The sequence below is a fragment of the Scatophagus argus genome, chromosome 21 (assembly GCF_020382885.2).
Source record: "Scatophagus argus isolate fScaArg1 chromosome 21, fScaArg1.pri, whole genome shotgun sequence".
Taxonomy (NCBI): domain Eukaryota; kingdom Metazoa; phylum Chordata; class Actinopteri; family Scatophagidae; genus Scatophagus; species Scatophagus argus.
Window position 1 is genome coordinate 7,168,018 of NC_058513.1, and position 22,964 is coordinate 7,190,981.

At 40.1% G+C, this 22,964-nt stretch overlaps 2 protein-coding genes and 1 non-coding gene across 3 annotated transcripts in view; all 3 read right to left on the minus strand.

Moving 5' to 3' along the window:
- Positions 1-2,616: 2,616 nt before the first annotated feature.
- On the minus strand, positions 2,617-6,704 carry foxl3 (forkhead box L3). The gene is made up of 3 exons (XM_046378255.1): positions 6,470-6,704; positions 5,425-5,593; positions 2,617-5,227 (listed from the first exon to the last, which is right to left on the minus strand). The coding sequence occupies exons 1-3, from the start codon at positions 6,574-6,576 to the stop codon at positions 4,754-4,756; spliced, it is 750 nt and encodes a 249-aa protein (XP_046234211.1). The 5' UTR covers positions 6,577-6,704; the 3' UTR covers positions 2,617-4,753.
- Positions 6,705-12,242: 5,538 nt separating this feature from the next.
- The window catches only part of fam20cb (FAM20C golgi associated secretory pathway kinase b), a 44,782-nt gene continuing 34,060 nt past the window's right edge, over positions 12,243-22,964 (minus strand). The window contains exons 4-11 of the mRNA XM_046376883.1: positions 20,645-20,737; positions 16,405-16,520; positions 15,395-15,575; positions 14,981-15,090; positions 14,734-14,815; positions 14,075-14,134; positions 13,802-13,952; positions 12,243-13,230 (exon numbers count right to left, since the gene is read on the minus strand). Coding sequence (XP_046232839.1) covers positions 13,114-13,230; positions 13,802-13,952; positions 14,075-14,134; positions 14,734-14,815; positions 14,981-15,090; positions 15,395-15,575; positions 16,405-16,520; positions 20,645-20,737 — 910 coding nt within the window. The 3' untranslated portion in view covers positions 12,243-13,113. The remainder of the gene's footprint in view (positions 13,231-13,801; positions 13,953-14,074; positions 14,135-14,733; positions 14,816-14,980; positions 15,091-15,394; positions 15,576-16,404; positions 16,521-20,644; positions 20,738-22,964) is intronic.
- trnar-ccu lies at positions 17,473-17,545 on the minus strand. The gene has a single exon. It is a non-coding gene; the product is annotated as a tRNA-Arg (tRNA).

Sequence of the window (22,964 nt, forward strand, 5' to 3'; positions counted from 1 at the left end):
GATTCCCCTCTACACAAGCAGTTAGTTAGCACACCCTGCTGGTTGGACTGCAGAACCTGATGGCTCTAATGTCAGAGGTCAAACTGAGTGGAAAAGGATCATCCAATCATCAACTTGGAGCATCAATAAAAATGAACTTCTCACCTAATAAAAAGCATAAAACTGCAGTCAAAAAAAACCCCACAGGGCTCTCCACTTCTGGATTAACCAGCTCCCAGAGGAGAGAGGACATGCTGCCCAGAGCTGTGGTGCATTGTAGTTGCATTGCATGTTATGCTAAAACAGTGCAGTGGATCTGCTTTGCAAAACAGAACTTGGTCATATAACAACTCACTACTGTCAATTGATATAAAAATTATATTTATATAATTATATATAAAAATTATTGTTGTAATTTGAGGGAATATTTACACATGTAAACAGCTGCGGTCAGAACACATTAGATTTTATCTACTGTAAGGAAATACAAGAGCATGTTTTTGTATTTGTTGTTTATTCTTTGCTCCGTTTACTGTACATCTAGTATACTGTATATCAGTGGTGGAAAGTAAGGAAGTTCGTTTCCTCAAGCACTACATATTAGTACAGTTTTGAGGTACTTACACTTTATTTCAGTATTTATTTTCTTTTTACTTCACTACATTTATTTGACAACTTCAGTCACCTGCTATTTTGCCGATTCAGTTCAATGATTCAAAGTGTAATATGATGTATTGTTATATTATTAATCAAATTTCATGGGCAAATTCACAAGCTATCCAACAGTATATAAAGTAACCAACACCTTTACTGACTATAACATTCAAGTAGTGTACACAATAATGCATCAACAATGATAACAATGTAATGATGCTAACAATAATGTGATATATTGTTTTAAAATCAGCCATTCTGCATGATTAGTTATTTTGCTTACTTTACAGAGCACTTTTACGCTGTTACTTCAGGAAAAAGACTGTGGTACTTTTTCCACCACTGTCATTTTGAAGATTGAAATATTTTATTGGGACTTTGTCAATTTTGTTCAGTGTGGCAATACTTCAGCTGATTTTATTCCGGTTTCAGCTACAGCTGATATCAAACTGTCAAGGGTCAAAGGGTCAAACTGTGACCCTCTGGTATAAGAAATGCTTAATACTTTTCCTGACATGTTACCACAGGTGAAGCGTTTATCAAAGGAGATCTGACAACTCCAAACAGATTTCTGAGTTGTATTTTCATTTGAATGTCAAGCCCTTTCCTTTATTAAATTGCCTATTTTCCATTTTCTTATTTTCTTTCTAGAAAAAAAACCCTTCTGGTCACCTCCAGTCAACCACTTCTGTTGTACTCCTAGCAGGGACAGTCGAAATGTAAACATGTCTCCCAACCGCCATTGATTGACATGCTGTGTTGATTTTCTCATTACTAACACACAGACTTAAAGCCATGTAAAAATAATAGCATATTCTAACCTTAAAGTGCATACTGGCCATACCTGTGGCAGCTCTGCATGTGCAATAAAATGGCAAAGGGCAGAGGTGTGTGTGTGAGTGTGTGTGTGTCCTCAGGCTATTTTCACTGATCTTCATTAGCTTGTAGCTCGTACAGACATCAGTATCTTTTCCACTGAAGACATGGTCCCCTGTGAGAGGAAAACACTGCACTCGTATTTATCTTTGTCCCCATACTCCTCACCACAGCCTCGGTGAAATCCAATCGCTAAACAAGCACTCAGGATTAAATGACCTATTTGTGTTTATGATTTAATTTATATTAACGTTGCAGATCAGTGGTTTCCCAATTTCTTCTGCCTGCTAACCTGCTGTTTCTTGCCCCTGAGCTGCTCATTTTACCTGGCAGTATGCACATAATAAAGTCACATATAAATTCCCACACTCTTACAAATGAGAAATAGCACCAAGTAATTATAAACAACCAGCTCAAGAGATTCAAAAGATTAACTAGGAATGGATCAAAAAGGGTGCATTTAGAGTAGTTACTTAATAGAGGCCACTCCCTGGGACACCATGCCAGTAGCTACAGCTTCATATATTCACTGACAGCATAATATGTGCACTGACTTTTCAGGCCTTACTGGTGCTTTGCTTTCTCTTTAGCTGCCTCAGAAGACCCCCGTAGCCTCGGAGCACTTTATGCTAAGTTAATTTACCCAAATATATCCGCGGCGTCATGGCAGCAGCAGCCCCTGCTATTCAACATCAACAACTTTGTTAATGGAAACTTGCTGATCCATAAACGTTTGTGCCGCCACAGACGTTCGCTGGGGGGCAGTTCACATATGAATGTTAAAAACCCACAGATCGATGAGGGGCATTTGCAAAAGGAGGCACAAGGTGTGTTATAATTGTATCATAGTGTGTGTGTGCGTGTGTGTGTTTGTTGGGGGAGGTGCTGCTGTTAAGGCTTACACAGGGGCCTCCGTATTTAAATAGGGTCACATCTCGGCCTCACCTTGCAAGTGTTATGCTATATTAAATGCCACTCATGTTAAGTGTGTTGAAACCCTCCTCTCATGACATAATATAAAGGTTAAATTGAAAAATGTCCCTTCAACAATACAGGAACACACCATGATTGATCTCCCTTGTACAGGCAAGAAATGTTAGCCAGACCTCTGTTTCATTAGGCCTCTTTTAAGTGTGTGGATACAATATGTTATAATGAGGAGTGGCTGGATTAGAATTTAAGTGTCAGTCAATCAGGATTTCAAAAGGTCAATGAAAAAATTTGCAAAATGTGGGCAGAAGGTAAATCTGAGTGATTCAGTCAGAACAGGCCCAGACTTCTTGTAGTAGGGAAAATACAAATCAGATCTACACTACATGCTAATTCTAACCAATTTCTGTATGGGTTCACAATTGGAAGGTGACCACATGAAATATATTCAAACTAAGCAGTATGTATACTAATTACAACAGATTTTTTATTGTGCTGTTGAAAGATACTATTCTCCCACAATGCAAAGTACAATGAAAATGAAGGAGTATATAATATAATATAATAAATGGTGAGTGGTTCTGAAAAATCATAGAAAACCAATCTTAAAGAAGACATTAATTGTGCTGCAAGTCTATGCTCCATGAATATATGCAGTATTTACTATATAATCATCATTATACTGTTATCTGGTAGATGACAGGAAATGGCGCAACACGTGCGCTGTGCAAAGGAAAAGTATGACTTTAAATTGACACTGCCAATTAAACATATCACTGAGCAAAACATTTGTACCAAAATTCAACGGCTAATTTTTGTTTTCTGAGGTGATCCTGCTCCCATCCACAGCTAGTTTTTATTATTGTCATCTATGAACAGCTGCTACATGGCATTGTAGGAGAATTGTACAGTTTCCTTTTAGTATGAAAATGGATGGATAGTATGAATTTTATTCAGTATGTTAACTGCTTAAACTGTACACTTTCGTGGTTTGTATGTTGTGCATACTGCAAGGAATTAGTGTTATGGGTCTGGGACACGCAGACAGTGAAGCAGTATTCACAGGACCCCGAAACTCCCCCATCATTAATTTTAATACATCTGTGTTGTTCCTACCGTGACCTGTCATAATGTCCTTGGTGGAAAAAGGTCTGTTGAAAGGGGTGGAACAAACGCCATAAACATTATAAGTTTGAACTGATTTGATGATTTTTCAACTGAAAAATAGAAGTATGTCAAGCTAAACTGAAGCAGATAATCAGCTTTTTTCCTGCTGACATTGTTTACAATTTTCCAAAAAGTTCAAATGTCACTTCCCTTCACTGTGAAACATGTTTTCTTTATTGTTACTTCACTTGGATGTTTGAGTTTCACTGTACAGAATGATGTAAGTGCAGAGTTTGACATCAGAAAGTTGTCTACAGTGTAATTTCTCCACACTCACTCATATGAATGTAATGATTTTATGGTTTGAAATCCAACGGTGGTTCAATATGTGACTCTGTGGACACTTGAAACCTCCAGCACACAAACGTGCACTGAAAACAGATTTTTCTGTCAAGTTTGTTGTCAGCAGTTAAACTTTTGAAATGAAAATATTTGCATATTCCTAAATTCTGGTTTTTCCAATAAGAGAGAAGAACTATGTCATCTCAGACTGAATTTTAATGGCTTAATTAGATTTTTCTTTGTGCCAGACATATATCAGACAAAAAAGAGCATTTTTATATGTCTTTAGTGGATGTGTACAAGGTTTTGACCACTTTATATTTGCCCTGACACTCACTAAAATAAGGTAGGAGAAATAAAATGACCAAATCTACAATTACTCAGAAATCAATCTGAGGAATGACATTAATCATAATTAGGTTTAACTGATTGTAATGTCTGCTTAAAAGAAATGACAGGCGACAAGGAAGAGCCACAATATTCTGAATAAATGCAATTTGTTTTACCTAATCTGGGATTTAAAACACGACATAGCTCCTGTGTATACACATACAGAGAACACTGTAAACCTATGTCAGCACTTACACTGCACACACTGTATAACGACAATATGAATGTGTCATTGTTCACATTTTATGTTTTGGATGACTTCTTAGACAGCAGGATGCTCTCTTTTAAGGGATTCTTCTCCATCAAAAATCTGTCATATAATACTGTACCTTGTTACTCTTATCCTCATTTACACTTTCAAGTCAGTGAAGTTCCTCTTGTGGAGTTTCTCCTCTGTCTTTTGATGTCCTCAGTACTTCCCAGTTTTGGACAGGGATGACCGTGAAGGAACAAGTTCAGTCCCTGCTTGCTCCTCTTACAGAGTCCAGAAGTGCAGGTTCAGATGTTGGGGCTCCAGAATATGTATGGGTGGCCCAGTGGACCCAATGTGCACAGAGCCATGGGATGATCTGAGGCCAGGCGGGGGCGGATCTGGGGTGGACAGGATGTAGTCAATGCTAAACTTGATCTCAGACTCCGGTTTCCCCTGCTGGGTGGGGCTCGGGATGAGGTGGTTTTGTTGGGGGGCCAGCCTCGGCCTTTCAGGGTTCAAAGGGCAGAGGGTGGAGTCGGGTTCAGGGTGGCGAGCTGCAGGCACGTGCTGATTACTGTGGCCCTCCAAAGAGTGGAAGGGGGTTTCTCCTGAGTCACGGAAGCCAATTTTCAGGTTCCTCCTACGCCTGCGACGCCGAAAGTTACCGTTTTCAAACAGGTCGAGCATGGATTCACAGCCGGTGGCAAAAGTCCAATAGTTTCCCTTTCCCTTCTCATTGCCCTCTGTTCGGGGAACCTGTGGGAAATATGACAAATACTTCATAATGAAAATATGACTCAAACAATGATAATTAGAGGAAGATTTTTTTTCTACTAAGAAGATAAAAGGGGGCATAATAAAAATCAAGAATAAAACCAAAGAGTTAAATTCCCTTACACAGGCAGAAAAGCACATAATGTATGATTAATCTGACATGATGTGCTGTAGTGTACCTTGATGAAGCAGCTGTTGAGAGACAGGTTGTGTCTGATGGAGTTCTGCCAGGCTCTCTGGTTGGAGCGGTAGTATGGAAATCTCTTCATGATGAACTCGTAGATGCCCGACAGAGTGACCCGCTGCTCGGGGCTCTGCTGGATGGCCATGGCTATCAAAGCTATGTAGCTGACACACAGACACATGCTTCAGTCAGGTGACACAATGTGGAAAAAAGAGAGTATGATGATATATGATAAAACCTGAAGGCTCCTAACTGTGTATGTGCGTAAATGGAAACCATTCCAAATCTACCAGTTATTTTCCTTGTATATTTTGTCTATCTCTGATTTTATTAAAGCCCAGCACAGAAAAGTAATGAAGTGGTAACTCTTTCCATCTTTCTACTACAGCAAGCTAAACTTCACAATTTGATGATGATTAGAAATATAAAAATGACCACATATTGTTATTGCAGCAACTTAAAAAAATTTATGTTGTATATTTTTTGAAAAAAGACAGAGACAGATGAAGACATGTAGTTTGATATGTTACATAGTGATGTTACAGTACATCAGACCTGTTATGGACAAACTCTTCAATAATGTTTTTACAGCTGTGGTCTCCGAATCTGAAGAGACGTTAACATGTCATGTTTTAGCAAAGACCTTTGTCATCAGTTCAGCATGATGTTTATAAGAAATTCAGATCAAATTAAGGAAGTGTCAAACTAAAACAGTGTTTAGTACATTTTTTGACCTGCTAAAGACAATCAAGCAGAACATTAGAATTAACGTAAGTACAGAAGGAACGAAAAGTTTTGAATATCATTTTTATTTTAAACTAGGTATGTGTATACATCATCTTATACTAATACTACTGTGACAAAAGGTCTATGAAATAATAATAATAATAAGAAGAAGAAGAAGAAGAAGAAGAAAATGATGCAGTTAAAAAAATCTCTGTTAAAGTTAATTTATCACTTTGGAAAAGAAAAATAAAAGTTTGGAAATTATATACATAAAAGTATGTGACACACTGGTAGATGGAGGAAATTGCCCATACCTGTATGCCGGTCTACACATTTTCTTCTCTTCGTCTGTGCTAGAGGAAGGGTATCCGTCTCCATCGTAGTTAAAGCAGTTGAAGGGGTAGTGAGAATTATCAAACATATCTACACCTGGAGGAGTCAGATGTGTGGCCCAAAGTGCTTGGCTCCTCTGACTGTCCTGGCCAAAGCCCAGCAGAAACAGCCTGTCCTGCTGCTCTGCTCTGCCACCATGCTCTGCTCAGCCAGCTGACACTCACTCTGAGCTCTGCTGATGACGGCTCCCCCCCACCCCACCCCCCGTCCCAGCTGCTCTCCAGGAACGACTGCAGGTCTCAAGACTCAGGACCACCTCTCTGAGGTCTTTGAGTGAACACAATGAACACATTAAATCAACAAAGCATAGCCCTTAAAAAGCAGATAATCATTCAGAAAATAAGTTAAATATTGCCTAGGACATTTATAAAACATTTTAAATACTCTAGCTGTGTAGTTTATGGGAGTGCATTCCTTTTTCATCTCAATAGTCTATTTTTGCGATTGAAACTTACTTCTGTAAAGTTACAACCACTCCTACAGCTGATTGGATAGATTTGGTGCAGTGGAAGGAGGTTATCCCTCTGAAGTGTAGAATAAAAAAGGAAATACTGAAGTGCACAACCAGTGGGCTTTGGGTCCCCAAAAATTACTTTCAGCTACATGCAGTAGCTGCGAGCCTAAGCAGGATACTTTGTTCCTTTTTAGATTTGTATTTTAAAACAGCATGGAACAACCCTGCGCTGTGTGGTCTGTGGGCTTTTTAGACCAACTCCCATTAAAGTTGCTGCACTCGTGGTGGAATCAAAAAATCGATGCAGCAGAACCAGAGATATCGTCATTTTCATTCCATTCATTCTTCTTCCTTGTCAACACCCGGAGCCTACATTACCCACAATGCAACCTGAACATGGACACTTTGGGTGTGTCATGTGAGTCAGAGATAAGGAACAGGTTATAGAAGTCTGATAAACTCACTTAACTCCACACCAATAAATTAAATAAAAGCTTTGGTCTTCAGCCCCAGTTGACGGTGACTCAAGTGACAGCACAACATGCTTCACACATGCAGTACTAATCCCCAAGACTCTGACATGCCAGAGGAGAGCCCTTGAACTTGGATTCAAGTGGACTGAGCTGCTCTGGTCCAGGCAGTCTCACAGTAGCAGCCTGGTCAGCTGAGCCTGAAGTGTATGTGCTGGAGAAACTGTGCCTCTCCCCCACCTCCAGCAGGATTCTGGGTGGTCTGCTAAACTTGTAGACCGCCTTCATGTTTTATTTTGTTTCTTTTTATAGCCTAATCTCTCTAACTGTACTTAAAACAGCTAACCCCAAACCAACAAACAAGATCCTTTGCATCTTTGTTTTCTTTTTCTGTCTGTTAACTCTTTGGAGTGTGTGTGTGTGTGTGTGTCCATTCTGGCAGACGTTTAGTCAACAACAGGAAGTTTTGTAGATGCTATCTATAATGCTCTATAATGGCCATAAATTGTTTCCGTGTCTGTTAAACAGGGGGATGTGTATTTCGAAGGGCTCTTAACGGGGCAATTGGAGGTCTCCCGTGAGGCGACAGAGGCCGGGAAAACAGCCTGAGGTCTGCAGGCCTCTGTGTGTGGCCCCGCTGGTGCAGGAGAGGCCCACAGGCACTGTATCAGCCTGCCCGGAGACATTAAAGCAATGCTGTCTTTATTTCTGATAGGCTAATGAAGCAGCTAAAAGGTCAACGCTGTAGTCGATTATAGGAGCAGGCCAGCATTTTGTGGCATGAAAAGGAAATCACAGGACTTCTTCTCTTTACACACAAAATTGTGGGTTTGGCAAGTTAAAGAGGATTTTCACTTTCATTTTTGTTTTATTTTTAAATAGTACAAAAATATATATGTATAAAAAAGACTATTTTTAATGTCTAAAAAAGTGTGATGTTAGATTGTTTTGTGAAATGTCTTAGTTGCAGCATATTATGTGTTCTGCTTGTGTGTGTGTGTGTGTGTGTGGGTTTTTATATGGGGCTTAGGCTTTTAATATGATAAATATTATATGACATGGCTTTTCAATTTCCTCCAGGGATCAGTAAAGTATTCTGATTCGAATTCATACTTCATTACAATTCAGAGAGACATGCACACAACCAAATTTATTTAACGGCTCTATCTACTATTTACTAATTTATTCACTTTACAATTTAACATTTTACACACAAAAATATGATGAGCCTTTAAAATGTGATGTGTTAGATTAGTTTTCTCTATTGACTTCTTTTATTTTTCATACTTCTTCTTCTTCAAGCGCTTATTGCTGATGATACTTACGTGCTTTGTGTAACATTTTCACTGCAGGACGTTAACTTGTTATGGTGTATTTTGACAAATTCTCGCTTTTAGTTAAACTAAAAGATCAGAATTTTCTGTTCACTGGTGAGTTCTTTGTTACTTTGTTCATTTATTCCTCTTTTTCCTCCTCTTATTCAACTCAAAGCAGCAAAAGCAACATAAATGACTCTGCGAAACCAATATGTACCAAAGTGAGCTCATCATTAAACTGTGAGATTTCGTCTGGGCCAAAACCGACTGATTCACCCAAAGCTGTGAGTAGACCAAGAGAGACAAGTGGTGCAGAGGAGAGGAGGAGGTCACCGTATCAGGTTGGTTTGAACTGAGATCTGATAAGTACCTCATGGTTCACTCCCATGACGAGGCTTCCTCTGGCGTCCTGTCTGCGGCCGGCCACACTGATTACAGCCCTTAGTTCTCCTCTGGTCACTCTTTGGCCCTCTGATGGTTGTCTCAGACTCTGCTTCCTCCGTTCATTGCTCTGTCTGCTTTTGTGTGTGTGTGTCTGCGTGTACATCCATTTATGTAAACCAACCAAGTAGCTTTTCCGGGGGCTGTTCTGCAAGGAAAGGTTATCAAAACACAACAGTGTACTGGGAACTGTAAACATGCTTATGCACAGAACTGGGGCTGAGGGCCATTTTCCTTTTCACTGTATCTGCAGCCATCCTCACTGCCACCATTCACTGTAAAAATTACACCAGGCTCCAAAGAGCTACAGATAAGAGCAGATAAGACCTCCAGAACAGGCCGGTGCTCACCTGAGTGTTCCACCCCTGAGGAGCTAAAACCTGTATTTGTGCAGCATTTTTCACAACACAGTGACTTATGTGGATTCAACATCAGCACAAAAAAGTGTCCTGTAAAACTGTAAAAAAAAAAAAAAAAAAAGTATTTAGAAATTAACTTATAAGCAATCAAAAAAATTGGTCAAACCTGCTTATGTGTAGGATTTGGCTTTAAACAAGTTTTACAAAACAAAGTTACACCTTCAGTACAACTCCAAAATCTGATTTCCTGTTATTGCTGGTTGACATGAATTCAGAGTTTGTTTGTTTTTTTTACATGTTTATCAACGTTTCTGAACATGACATAGCCACTGATTTGGATTTCACTTTCTTTGTTTTTTCTTCGGCAGGTTATAACTTACATTTCAATAATTAAAGACGTTATCAATTTACACAGAGCAGGGATAGTTGCTTCCTTGTTTCCATTCTTTATGCTGAACACACTCAGATTCCAGTCTCAAAAGATGTGAGTAAAATCCATTATATTACACCTGTTTCATGAGGCCATTTTCAAGTGCATCACTTACAATCAGTGTTTTATTCATTATCATTTATACTTTTTTAAATTTGCAGTTTATATGATGTGTGCTGTGATAGTATGTCTTTCATATGTTGTCTTCAGTGACTTTAATGCAGTTTTAGAAAGTAAGTACATTTAGTAAAGTAAAGAAAAGAAGATGTCAGTATTCCAGTTTCACTACTCTACTACATTTCAGAAAGGAATGTTGTACTTTTTACAGCTTTGCATTTAATTAATGGCTGTAGTGAGTTTGTAGATTAAGATTTTACAAATAAAATCATTTGATCATTAAAATGTGCTCCACCTCCTCCAGCTCCCTGCGCATTAAATCATCGGCACTGATGCGTCAGCAATTTGATATGTATAATAATACCGCTGTCTGGCTCATTCTGCCCGACAAGTACTTTTAACTCTTTATTTCCATCTTTTTGTAGTTTCCGTATTTAATACGTATTTTTACAGAGTGGCATTGACTTAACTTGTCTGTTTAGCCAGTTACAATCAGTGACCAGTTTAAACATTATATCATATAAATAAAATACTATCAGTCCACTGTAACTTGTTTCCAGGTTTATTTTGATTATTATCATTATTGTCCTAATTTTTTGCTTTAGTCCTGATGGTTTTCACTGTATCAAAGGGCCTATTGTGATTATTAGCACTAAGAACATTAGTTCTCTACTGATTTTACTTGTCAGAGTCAATTTACGGAGCGGATAATAACTACTTAGCCTGTAGAAACAAGGAAGTGAACTTTTTTAAGTTGGAATGGTGGAAACATGTTCACATTTTAGTGCTGCACTGCACAGCCACAAACTTTAGAGTCACAAATTCTTCTGGAGATTTTCTATGTGCACTTTTCACCTTAATATTACAATTTTAGGAAATATTTTAATCCTTTACATAAGTAAAAGTAGTAATACTTCACTGCAGAAGAAACAAGCAATAGTCCTGAAATGAAAATGTTACTTAAATACTATGAAGTATGATCAGGAAAGCATTAAAGCATTAAAAGTACTCAATGTAGAAAAAGTCCACTGTGACTGTTGCACTGTTTTACATCCTGACATGTTTTTTTATGACTTAAATTATTATCAGAATAGTTCATTCATTTTCTGTCTAATCATGTCAGCTGAACATCTTCATGTTTTACAAATTTGGAAAGTAACTGTGGAAGAAGCTTAAAGCAACATGAAAAGAAGATACAAATGCACACTCACAAATCACAATAATATTCTGCTTATTTTGTTTTATTGCACTTTTACCATAATGCAAAGAAATAGAAAAAAAATCCACAGAAACAATGGGCTGAATAAAAAAAAGAAGCATTTTCACTTTAAGAACACATCATCTAAAGGTTCTCCATGGATGCACCCATACGTCCATACACACTGTACTGACCTGACACAGGACTATGGAAACTGAGAATAAAACCCTTATGAAACAGATGGAGTCAGCACACACATATATGTCGACCTCTGAATCGTATCTATAGCTCTTACCTGGGAGGAGTTTAAACCTTTCCGCTATGAACCAGACATTCAAGTATTTCTATCATTGCACAGGCACTAGATTTTCCTACTGTATATATTAACTTTCAGCCAGTGACTGAATTGTTGACACCAACAGTTAAGCTATAAGCTGTTGGTTAAGAATGAAATATACATCCTGAAAAATAATCTCTCCACAACAGCAACATCTGGACATCAAATATATTACAAAGAAAAACAATAATATAAAACTATTAGTGTCACATTTGGCATTTGGTACCATAAACCTAACCTCATATCTGTTGCACTGAAAGAAATAAGAACAGTAGTTGGATTAAATGTTGTAAACACAGGCAGAGACTTGCTCATTTGAATCTAACCAACATTTGTGGCAGCTATAAACCAATTTTAAAGCGAGCTTGATGCTTGGAATGGGATGAAATAGGGAGAGGGTTCACTTTACTGAGAGGCAGCTCCTGTTGCATGTGCTCAGTTCGCCCTCTCTTGGACAAATGAGGAAGTACACCACTGTGATGTAAATTCAGTGGTTCATTTGAACAGAAAAGTGATGTTACTGATTAGTATTCATTTCAAGCAATAAATAATGAATTTTAATAAATACTCTCTCAAGTGCAAGTAACATTTATGGGCAAAATGAATGGACAAATCCAGGAGTAAACCTGCACTCCAGTCAAACATCTCCATCCTGAATAGCAATGACAGACGCTGAATCAGCTCAGCAGAAATAAAATAAGAAAGACACTATGCAATAAAACATTTTTCAACAACTCAATAAAACATCCTTTTGATAATTAAGACAACAGGAACCTCAACCTCAGCATCCTCCTCCACCGTGAATGTAAATACCAACTTGCGAATACCAACAATACGTATAAACACATAATTCAGGTTGTGAGGAGAGGGGAGGGGTACAGGGGTCAGTAATTTCTTTACAAGTCCCTCAGAATTCACTGAATTCAAAAAAAGGGTCCTGAACAAGACAGAGAGAAAGCGTCTCTTGCAAGACTTTCATGGTTTGGTAGTGCTGCGGTGGGTGGGTGGTTGTTTGGGTCAGCTAGAGTCATGGCTGGATAATTTAAGGAGTCTGGGTGGTGTGCGTGTGTGTGTGTTTGTGTGTGTGGGGTCGAGGGGTGGGGTGGGGTGGGGTGGGGCGGGGTGTGGAGGGGTGTTCAGTTTCATTTGTGACCCAGGTCCCAGATCTATCCAAAAGTCTTGGACATCAAACATCAGTACAGGGTCCAGTCATTGCACTGCTAAGTAGTCCTGTGCAGCTGCCCTGTCCACTTCCACACAGCTTATATTAATTTCAGGCAGGTGGGCTTCCCTGTGAATTCAGCAACAAAAAACATCACACCCTCTGACGAACACAGACTGAGCTCATCTGTGTTACAGGATGCCGGTTCAGTTTTGAGAGAAAGACTTGATCTCCTGTCTCCAAAGATTTAGTCCTGTCCAGCTGCCAGCGTCCCCAGATAGCTACCTCCGTCGTGGGCTGGTGTGGCCATGGTCTGTCCCCTGGTGCTCCTGGAGGTCGTCCTCAACGACGTAAATGTATCCCTCCTTTTCAATGCATTCTGACAAAACTTTCAGAACCTGGTGACAATGAAGTGTCAAAAGACAAGAAAAAAAGGTTCAACTGGTGAAGGGGAAAAGCTGTCCATATTCCTTGTGGCTCTGCAGCTACAGCTATCCTGGTGGCAAAATCTGCCAACCAGCACTTTAAACTTTGTTATATTTTGTTTGTTTAAACTGTACAAAAACAGAGGTGGAAAAAATATATATAAATATAAATATATGATTAAAATATTATATTATAAATATATAATATAATATCTTTGAGATGTTAGCTGTTTCCCCCTGTTTCCAGCTTTTATGCTAAGCTAAGCTAACCATTGCCTGGCTCCAACTTATTATCTAAGAGACACACATGGGAGAGATACTGATTTTCTCATATATCTCTCTGCAAGAAAGCAAATACAAATAATTCCAAAATGTTGGGATTATTCCTTTAAAGATCTAGAACTAAACAAGGCACACTTTATAGGACAAGTAGATGAGTAGAGTGATGGTAGAAAGTTTGAAAACCCTTAGAAAAAATTTCAAATGTGATCAGATTTTCATATAAAGAGCTGAAAATACTAGTGGCACTATATGCAGCACTGACCTGGCGTAGTCGTCTGTCCATGGCATCCAGGTGAGGCTGGATGAGGATGGGACTGAGGCGGTCCCTCACCAGGGACTCCGCCATGAGCACAGACAGCTTGTATTCTTCCTTAGCCAGCAGCTGCAGACGCAGGTGGGTCGACTTCCTTACCCTGGACAAAGAGAGCAGCCGGAGGAAAAGAGTGAGTGTGGCTTTGTGCTCAGTTATACTCACAAAAAAGAAAAAGAAAAAAGACTTCCAAGTTACATAAACACACCAGCAAAGAAGTCTTACCTGCAGCACTGGGTCAATGGCACGAGGATGGACAGCTCGTCATGGGAGTGCTTTCCAAAGCTAAGATTTAAGAGAACAGCAGGAATGGCTTCAAAAGTGGTGACTGGTATTTCATTTCTTTTTGATTAGAGTGACAGCTGAGCAGTAGGTTAAACACTTCTGTTCTCTTGCACACTTGGACTGACAAACTGACTACTTAACATGCTTACCATTGTACCACAAACTCCAATCAGATTTCAAAATTCTCAGTATTAAACACTTATCGACTGTACAGGAGCTCCTTATGATGACACACACAGTTCATGGATTATATGCTGTACTGCATTAAAACCTAATGATGTTTTTCCATCCCTTTGCATCTTTAACTTTAACAGATTAAGCTTTATGAGTTTTGACATTATCAATACTCCTGAAGAATGGCAATAATCAGACTTTATTTCAAGAAGTACTTCATCATTTTGGGCTTGGTTTTTAGCTTTAATTATTATTTCAAATATACACCTGCACTTTATGTACTTGTTTTTGTAACTCTCTCAATTGTTATCAGCATTATTACACTATTATTTAAATACAACTCATCCAACAAGTGGAATTCTGAAAGTTAAACAGTTCGGCAATCTGTGAATTTCAACTTGATAAAGTACAACACAGTGGCTTACCCTCTGCCATTGTCAAGGTGGATGATAAACGTCTCATTTCCAAACTTTTCAAATGTCTCATAATGGTGGCGATCCATGTTTCCTGTGTTGGAACACAAATTAACAATTAAGCCAAGTGCAACAGTGAGTGAAACAGTGCTTAGACCACAATTGAACAGTGAAACACCAGTTCCTAATATTTGTTTAGGCGTATCAGCACCACAAATTGCATGTTGTTGTTTGTGTTGTGTCAGACATGTCAACTCACCCATGAGGAAGTCAAAGATGGTCATGTCCATGATGTCCAGCAGCCGTGTCCCACTGTCATAAGGTGGAGTTTGTTTGACTTCCTCGCAGTAGTCCGGATCCACCTCCCACCTTAAGAATTTCAAATATCACATAATCATGCAACTGCTTTGCAAGAACATAACCTTGAGATGATTTTGGGAAATGTGGATACAGTTTTATATCGCAACAAGAATTCAACATCTCCTTCCATGGCATGTGCAGTTTGTTCCATCTGTTTGAATGTGAGTCAGCTTTGAGACATGGTTTACTTGGTATTGCCCCTGATAACTGACAGTAAGTGTCATAACTCTGCTCTGATTGCTGGACCTACAGTACTCTTCAGTTAATCCCTCGGTGAGTGCAGCCCTCTATGAGTGCAGTATTGATTTCTTACTCTGCCTTCTTGCGTTTGTGGTACGAGCGTCTCCACGGGTTCCTCCAGGTCTTGCGTTTGGCAAGGGCCAGGTCTGGGAGGAAGGCTGCCAAGGATCCTTCTATCTGGTCTGGTTTACCGCACAGAGCATGCTCAGTTGAGCAGTAGTATGAACACTCTCCGTAGAAACACACGTTGTTGGCTGAGAAGTGGAAAAAGGACACTTCTCTGTTAAGCTGCTAAACTGCTAAAAAGTGACTGTTAGACACACCGTATAGACAAAAGTATTGGGACATCTGACATTACAGCAAAGGGGACTTTAATGACATTCTAAATGCATAGACTGCTTTACAGCTATAATAGCTTCCACTCCACTGGAAAGGCTTTCCACAAGATTTTGGACCTTTTCTGTGAGGGTTTTTGCCCATTCATTAAATAGAGCATTTCAATTCAATAATAAAGAATTTTGTCTCAATACTTTTGTCTATATAGTGTATATTCCATTATAATAGTCCTGTTTGAAATTCACACCACATATGTTTAAAGTACAGTTTTCACAAGAATCAAATGACCTGGGGACATTCAACGAGTTGTATTAATTGCTGAGGCTGTCAGAAAGTTTTATCCAGTGAAATTTTCCTTGTGTATAATATGTAAAATAAAGGTAGCATTGCAAATTAACCGTCATGCTTTGGCACAAGCTAAAGTCCCCTGAAAACACTAATCCCATGCAAATGAGCACCCCAGTAATTCAGGGCACAGTACAAGCTTTACTCTACATTATGTAGAAGGAAACTTTTCATTTTTGCTTGGCCTTAACTTTTGCATGAAAAAAATGTTGAAAACTGCAGTGATGATGTTTTATTCCTTCAGAGATCGCCACATAAGCTTGATTCACGGTTGTACAACAGTATGTGTTCAGCAGTTTAGATTTGAAATTTGTGCAACATTTCTGTTAATTCTATGGATGTACTAAAACCATCCTTCAGTTGTTTCTTTTTTTTCCTCTCTCTGCCCTTTTCAGCGTGTACCTGGTGAAATGAAGAAGGTTCTCCAAAGCTTTTTGTCTCGTGTGACATCTCGGATCTCCTTCGTCATGTTGACAAGTCTGCCGGCCACAGGAGGAACACGACGAAAATCCAGGACTCTGCAAGATAGAGATATGAACAAAGGGGTTACATTTTGCCTTCAAAATACAGGAGACACTTTAAAACTGTGAGGCGTGCCTCCCCTGGGGGAGGGAGAGAAGTGGAGGGGGGGTGTCACAGAGGGAGAAATATGAATCAAAGGTACTGCATGACATAAATGGGACAGATGCACATGCTCTGAAAACACTGGGTATATAATCTTTGTAGCCAACAACACGGACAGCAGCTGCAGGAGTGGCTGCGACACACAACTCATGAAAGCAACACTTTAACCAAATTGCTGCAATTTGTGTCAAAAAGCGCACTCCTTCTCAGAGTTATAATTCAGTTTAATCTGAACACACAGACATGACACACATATTTTGAATTCCAGGGCGACTTGCACTTTCTCCAGACATCGTCATTACTGTACATCACAAATAAATGTCCTTAAATTTGCCTAAAAATCATAGAAAAAAATGTGCTCCTTCAGAACCTGCCTGAGAATTGTCACATTTTTTAGATGTCTTCACTATAAAAGTAATTCAGTGTACATTATAAAGATCAACCAGAACATTAAAACCACTGACAGGTGAAGTGAATAACATATAACATTAGTCATCTGTTCACAGTACGACCTCAAATTCTTGCAATCGTGGATGTTCTTTGAATTTGGATCAGCGTCGACAAAATCGTGAAACCGTTGTTTCAAAATGACAAACTGTACCAAAATCGTGGTAGGTACAACAACTGAAGTACAGGAGATGTAAAAATAAAAGGCCAGTAGAGTACTCAAGTATTTTCAAGCATTGTCTGAAATGTTTGCTATGTTTCAGATATTTGGAGAATATTTTTAAATATTTAAATATATATATATTTATATATTTAAATATATTTAAATATTTTTTATATATATTTTTAAATTTTCACCTAAAGAACCAGTGAACAACTGCCTGTAGAAAAAAAAACATCCACCCCAGATGGGACTCGAACCCACAATCCCTGGCTTAGGAGGCCAGTGCCTTATCCATTAGGCCACTGGGGCACACAGCACTACAGCCTGTACTTATGTCATGTAATATCACTGCCAACAGGGGGCACTGTGACATCAGTTATAACCTGACAGTTGAACCACACGGTGGTAAACCCCCCTGTAATTTTATGTGGCTATCATTCTACATCAAACCCATTTTTAACTACCACACAGTTTTCTGTTGTAATAAATTTCTAAATATAGAGCACCTGTATCTCTATGTCAACTTGTAAGGGCTTCGTCTCTTTGTATCTTTGCTTCATTTAACAGGATACTTGCATTTGTGTCTATCTATGTCAGACGGAGAAAGTCAGGTTTAATAATGCTGTCATTTACTGAAAGACGGCATGGCTGTCTTCCTGTGTGCGTGCCACATGCCTATTTTATGCATGCCTAGCCCCTGTTGTCGATACCACCCAGGCTGTGCAACATCGGCACAGGCTTTTTAAAAATTGATACCCCTGACAACACCTAATGGCCAAGGCCTGAGGGAAGAGAGACACAGGAAGAGAGAGGAGAAAAAAAGGGGGGAAAAAAGGGAAAAAGAGAGCTGTTAACAGAGAGCTCGTCACACAAATGATGCCATCAAGTAGCGTGTTGGAGGTGGAGGAGTGAGACAGGCGCACACAGTCATGTCTCCTTCCTCGGACACAGGATGAAGCACCACACAGCACCGTCTGGCCTGCTGGGCCCGGGCCTGTTGCCATGTCAAAGAGAACAGCTAGAGCTGAGTTCAGTTCCGTTCATCACTCATGTTTCTTTAATTCCATCCTTTTCCCTTCGATAAACCTAATTCCCACAGAGGTCATTTTAAAGCGGTGTTATAGACAGGGTAGGACTGACAGTCCAGCTAACAGCTGTGCATGAACAACAGAATGGGAATCATCTTTTCATATATTCCAGCTGAAAAAAAGGCACCACTGGGTCTCATTAATTTGGAACTATATGGTTTAATATCTTAAGGTCATATCGGTCGTACTTCTTTCTATCTGCTGGCTGCTCTGCTCTCTTTTCCCCACCTAATGCAGCACTGCCAAGCGCACTTCCCATTTAAATCCAATCACATAATTAATGATGCTTATAGCTGTGTAGCCTATATTAGAAAAGACAAGTGACTCTGTGTGTGTGTGTGTGTGCACGCCTATGTGAATGCTTTTAAAGGAGCCTGTGTGTGCCTGTGGGCCCCCTGGGAGGCAGTGTAGCCTAGTCTCTGCACCACCAGCAGCAGCAGCAGCAGCAGCAGCTCCGTAGCCAGGCTCTAATTTAGAACAGACAAAATAAGGAAAAAAATAAAGTGCTGCTTTTGGCAGACCCTGCCTGACTTATATTTAGAATGGGCACAGGGCCTTTCATGCCTTTGGTTTCCTCCTCTTCCCCTTAACCCACACATATGCCGGGAGTATGTGAGTGTTTCATGTGTGTGATTGTGCAGGACCAGATGTGTAGCAGACTGGTGAAGAAAGCTGCTGCTAATGCAATTGCTGCTGAACTGTGTCATCGTGCCTGAAGAAAAAGCAGATTCACCATCGGTTTCACCCTCAGTGGCCCCGTTGTGTGTTTGTATGTGAGTGGACGTGTGCGTGCGTGCGTGCGTGCGTGCGTGCCTGTGTGTGTGTGACCTCAGTATCATCTTGTGTCAGCTGCTTTACCAGTCTACAACACAATCCTTCTGCTCATTGTAACATGCAGCCACAGTGACGTCAGCTGGAGTTTAACAGCAACGCCGCCACATTGCTTTCTCTGGTCCATCAGACAGTCTCATGAGGTTTTCTCTTTTCATTAAAGTCTCTCGAGCAGGCCGGCCATAAAGTGTTAACCTTGTAAAGGCAGTGAAGTCAGAGAGCGTGGTGGTTAGCTAAGCAAGGAGGCTGCAGTCATTGTTCAGTCAGATGCTAGCTGCGGGAGGGCAGCATTCATTCTCCATGACTCATGGCCTCTCTGAGCTCACAGCCCCTACTGTACAGGACTGGCTTACACCGCTCACTGTGTTTGGAAAAAGACTAGTTTCTAAGAGGAATGGAATGGTGAAAGAGAGAAGGATATATACATATAAACCAAGAGAAAATCTGGAATACATGTAGTGTGTTCACGCACGGAAGAAAAATGGGTGTTGTTCCATTTAGACACATGGCGATGATTGAGTCTAAACATTGTTCTGCATGGTATAAAGCTTTACTGTTAAAATAGAAATGACCTGTTCCAGCCCTTCAGGTATGGTGTTTTACAGCTTTTTGCTCCCCCAGGTACTTCATGAACTGACACAAGGAGAGGCAAACTAAGAGTAAGGTACATAGTACATACACACAGTGGCCCCCAGGCATAGGTGTCGTGCTGCCAAAGCACACCTGAATGTTGCTCCACCAATTCTTTTTTTTTTTTTCAAATAAGCACTATCTGGTTGACATTCATTTACATATATATTTTTTAAGCTTTTGAAGATCTAAGCAGGAGAATAAACCAATAAAAACCAATGAAATGGTCAAAACTGTCATTCAAGGTGTGTTGATTGGTCAACCCATGGACTGAGGAACATGCAAGAAAACATTCCATCTGAAAACATGCTGGCAGCTCCTGGTAGCCTTTGAGCAACATGGTCAATTTAAGTATTTTTACTCCCGTATATAGCTAGCTAACGTTAACTAGTAGAGACGACTTCTTTCATCGTTCAGTCTTTGGACAGTTCGTACTGCATCTGCAGTACCTGCAGGAAATGAAAGCTCTGGGTTGAGTTATGGTACTGTCCTTTGTGAACCCAACTGTTATAGAGCAATGCTGGGTTATGTTATGTTTCACCTACAAAATGTTGAAAAAATATCAGCAAAATAACAATTTTTGAAAACTAAGTAGTCTAGCTTACATGATTCACTGATGTTTGTTTCATATCATTAAGCAAAGCTGCTGGCTGATGTTTCAGCGGTTTTACTTGCTCATACAAAAACATTACTGGGTTCAGCTGGTGGTGCCCTAAGCCACTGGCTAGCTTGCCTATGCTTAAAGCATAAAGCTGAAAAGTCTGCTGTGGTTTCAAATAGCAGAGAAGATAGATGTACATGTGTCACACACAAAACACACACACACACACACCCCTGTGACTGGCTAATGCTGATTTACCTGTCCAAATGAAAGGCAGCAATCTCAGCGTTGTGTCTTTCAAAGTCAGAGAAATAGAAGAAGTCGGGTGGGGTCTCCTGCTCCCGGGTCTGCCTGCAGCGACACAAGGAAAAATGATTACAGGTCAGGTATAGCTGTCATGCAAAGTCAAGGTTTTGACAGTCAGCCACGTACAAAAGGCTCAGCGCTAACCAGACAATGCAGCATTGTGAAACTAGACCTGCAACTAACCTTTGCTTTGTCAGTTTAATGGTTTGGTCTGTAGAATGTCTGTTGCAAGTCCAAGTCCATTACTAGATCCCAGAGGTCTCTTTGTATTTCCGCTTACCAAACGACAAGTGATAAATCAATAAATCTTCTGTTTCTATCAGTTGCTTTGTAAACTGATTATATACACACCAGTATAGTTGGGTGTGGATTCCACAAAACAATGCAGGTATGCTAAGTGACGTACTAACAGGAATTCAATATCACAGTGTTTGCTGAGTATATTCCACACTAACATCACTGCATTGGATTCAGAACAATCCATGTGTTAGTCCGACATCTTCAACACAACTTCACATTTCATTCTCACAAAGATGTCTCACTCCAGAGGGGCCCAGTCAGTGATAAAACACTTTGGCTTTACACTCGTGCACCTAATACTGCCAACAGCATTTGTGGGCAATAACCAAGGCACAATAAACTAGTGTCCTTGCCTCACAAAAAGACCCTCATCAGAGCTGCTGTGGGTGTTTTGTGGGGCAACAAGAAGCAGGGACAATTGAAGGTCAAAGACTTCCTCCTGAAGCATCGACTTCTGTTCTCGATCTGTAACTATTTCTGTCCAGCTCTGATCCTTCCCCCAAAAAACTGCTTTCCACACACATTCTGCCTTAAAGCTCTTACTGGAGGGAAAAGAGGCTCTTAAAGGCTTAAATCCCAGAGCTGATGGAACACGGGCCAGGACGGGGCAGGACAGACGCGACTGGGGTAAAAAGGTGAAAGGAAGTAGAGGTGAAAAGACTCTATGAGAAGGTGCCAGGTATGGAAAATATGTTAATGTCTTTGAAAAATACAAGTGGAGCAGCACGGTCCACTATCAAATGGCAACGATTCTCCAGAAGAGCTGCATGTTTTAGTTATTTTTCCTTTATGCCCACTGCCTTCTCTTTGCTTTTTTTTTTTTTTTTATTGACAACAGGAAATACTTTCCGGGACGGCAGCTGAGTGTAATAATTTGGACTGCAGCCTCTGCCATTTCTGCTTCAGCTAGTTGATGGACGATGAGAAGAATGGAAACTATCTTGGCAACTTTCTCTCCTTCTCTCTCTCTATTCCCTCCGGATGCCTCTCTCTGTTTATTTAGCTAAAAAATCCTCTATCCCACCTCCTCTGCTTCTCCACTCTTCCTCGCACAAAACTGTTTTCTCTGCTCTTTGTTTCTCTCTGCATCCACAGCTTAATGCTTTATATCTGTCTGCCTCTCCCTCTCTCTCTCTCTCTCTCTCTCTCTTCCATCCACCAGTCCCTTCCTCAGCTGGCTGGCTGATTGTAACTCCACAGCTGCGTGGCTGACATATGCACCAGTCATTAACTAACCCAACATGAAGCCCAGAATCACACTCATCCACTAAAAATTCCTCAATTTCCTCTTCTCTTTATCGCTCTCATTCTGTCTTTTCTCATCTTTCTCCATCCTCTGTCTCCATGCAAGCGTTTGACAGACAGCCACATGCAGATGGGTGGCAGAGTTTGAAAAAATAAACAGGAAAACAAACTATCTGTCTATTTTGTGCTAAAACAGATTTGAATGCCATTTTGAGGTCACCAGAAGGATATTTAGCTCTTTTGCAAGGGAGATCGCTATGATCAACATCAAAAATCAAACATACGCAGTATGTCACGATAACCTATTCCCCGTTTAAACATTTCTCAATCCCAGTGTCCTCACTCTCATCACCTCTCTCCTTCTCATCCCTCACTTCTCTGCCAGTAAAGGCCAAGCACCGTGTGTTGATTGTATCGCTCTCTTCTTCTGGATAGCCTTGCTTCAGGGACATGACTGTGGCTCTACATCAAGGAAAAATGATACTGACTTTGAAAGCAGAGAGCGGTGTCTATTTACACCCGTGATGCTTAGCCCCACAACAGGACAATATCATTCAATCCAGCATATGAGGTGACTACAACTGTTTTATCGATGGAGACAGTTGTGCTAAGTCAGGTTGTGGATTTATTTCCCGCCAGATGTCAGGAAGTCTTGCACGAGAAACTCAGTGATGTTTTTTGGAAGCTATATCACATGAAGTTTGATTTAAGAAGTGTCAAGTGGCAG

What these genes read in the sequence shown, in the direction of transcription:
- foxl3 (XM_046378255.1), bottom strand. Translation starts at nt 6,576, where the DNA reads ATGTTTGATAATTCTCACTACCCCTTCAACTGCTTTAACTACGATGGA. An exon ending in ATGTGTAGACCGGCATACAG is followed by an intron (nt 5,594 to 6,469) that starts GTATGGGCAATT and finishes TCTGTGTGTCAG; the next exon opens with CTACATAGCTTTGATAGCCA. An exon ending in TCAACAGCTGCTTCATCAAG is followed by an intron (nt 5,228 to 5,424) that starts GTACACTACAGC and finishes TATTTCCCACAG; the next exon opens with GTTCCCCGAACAGAGGGCAA.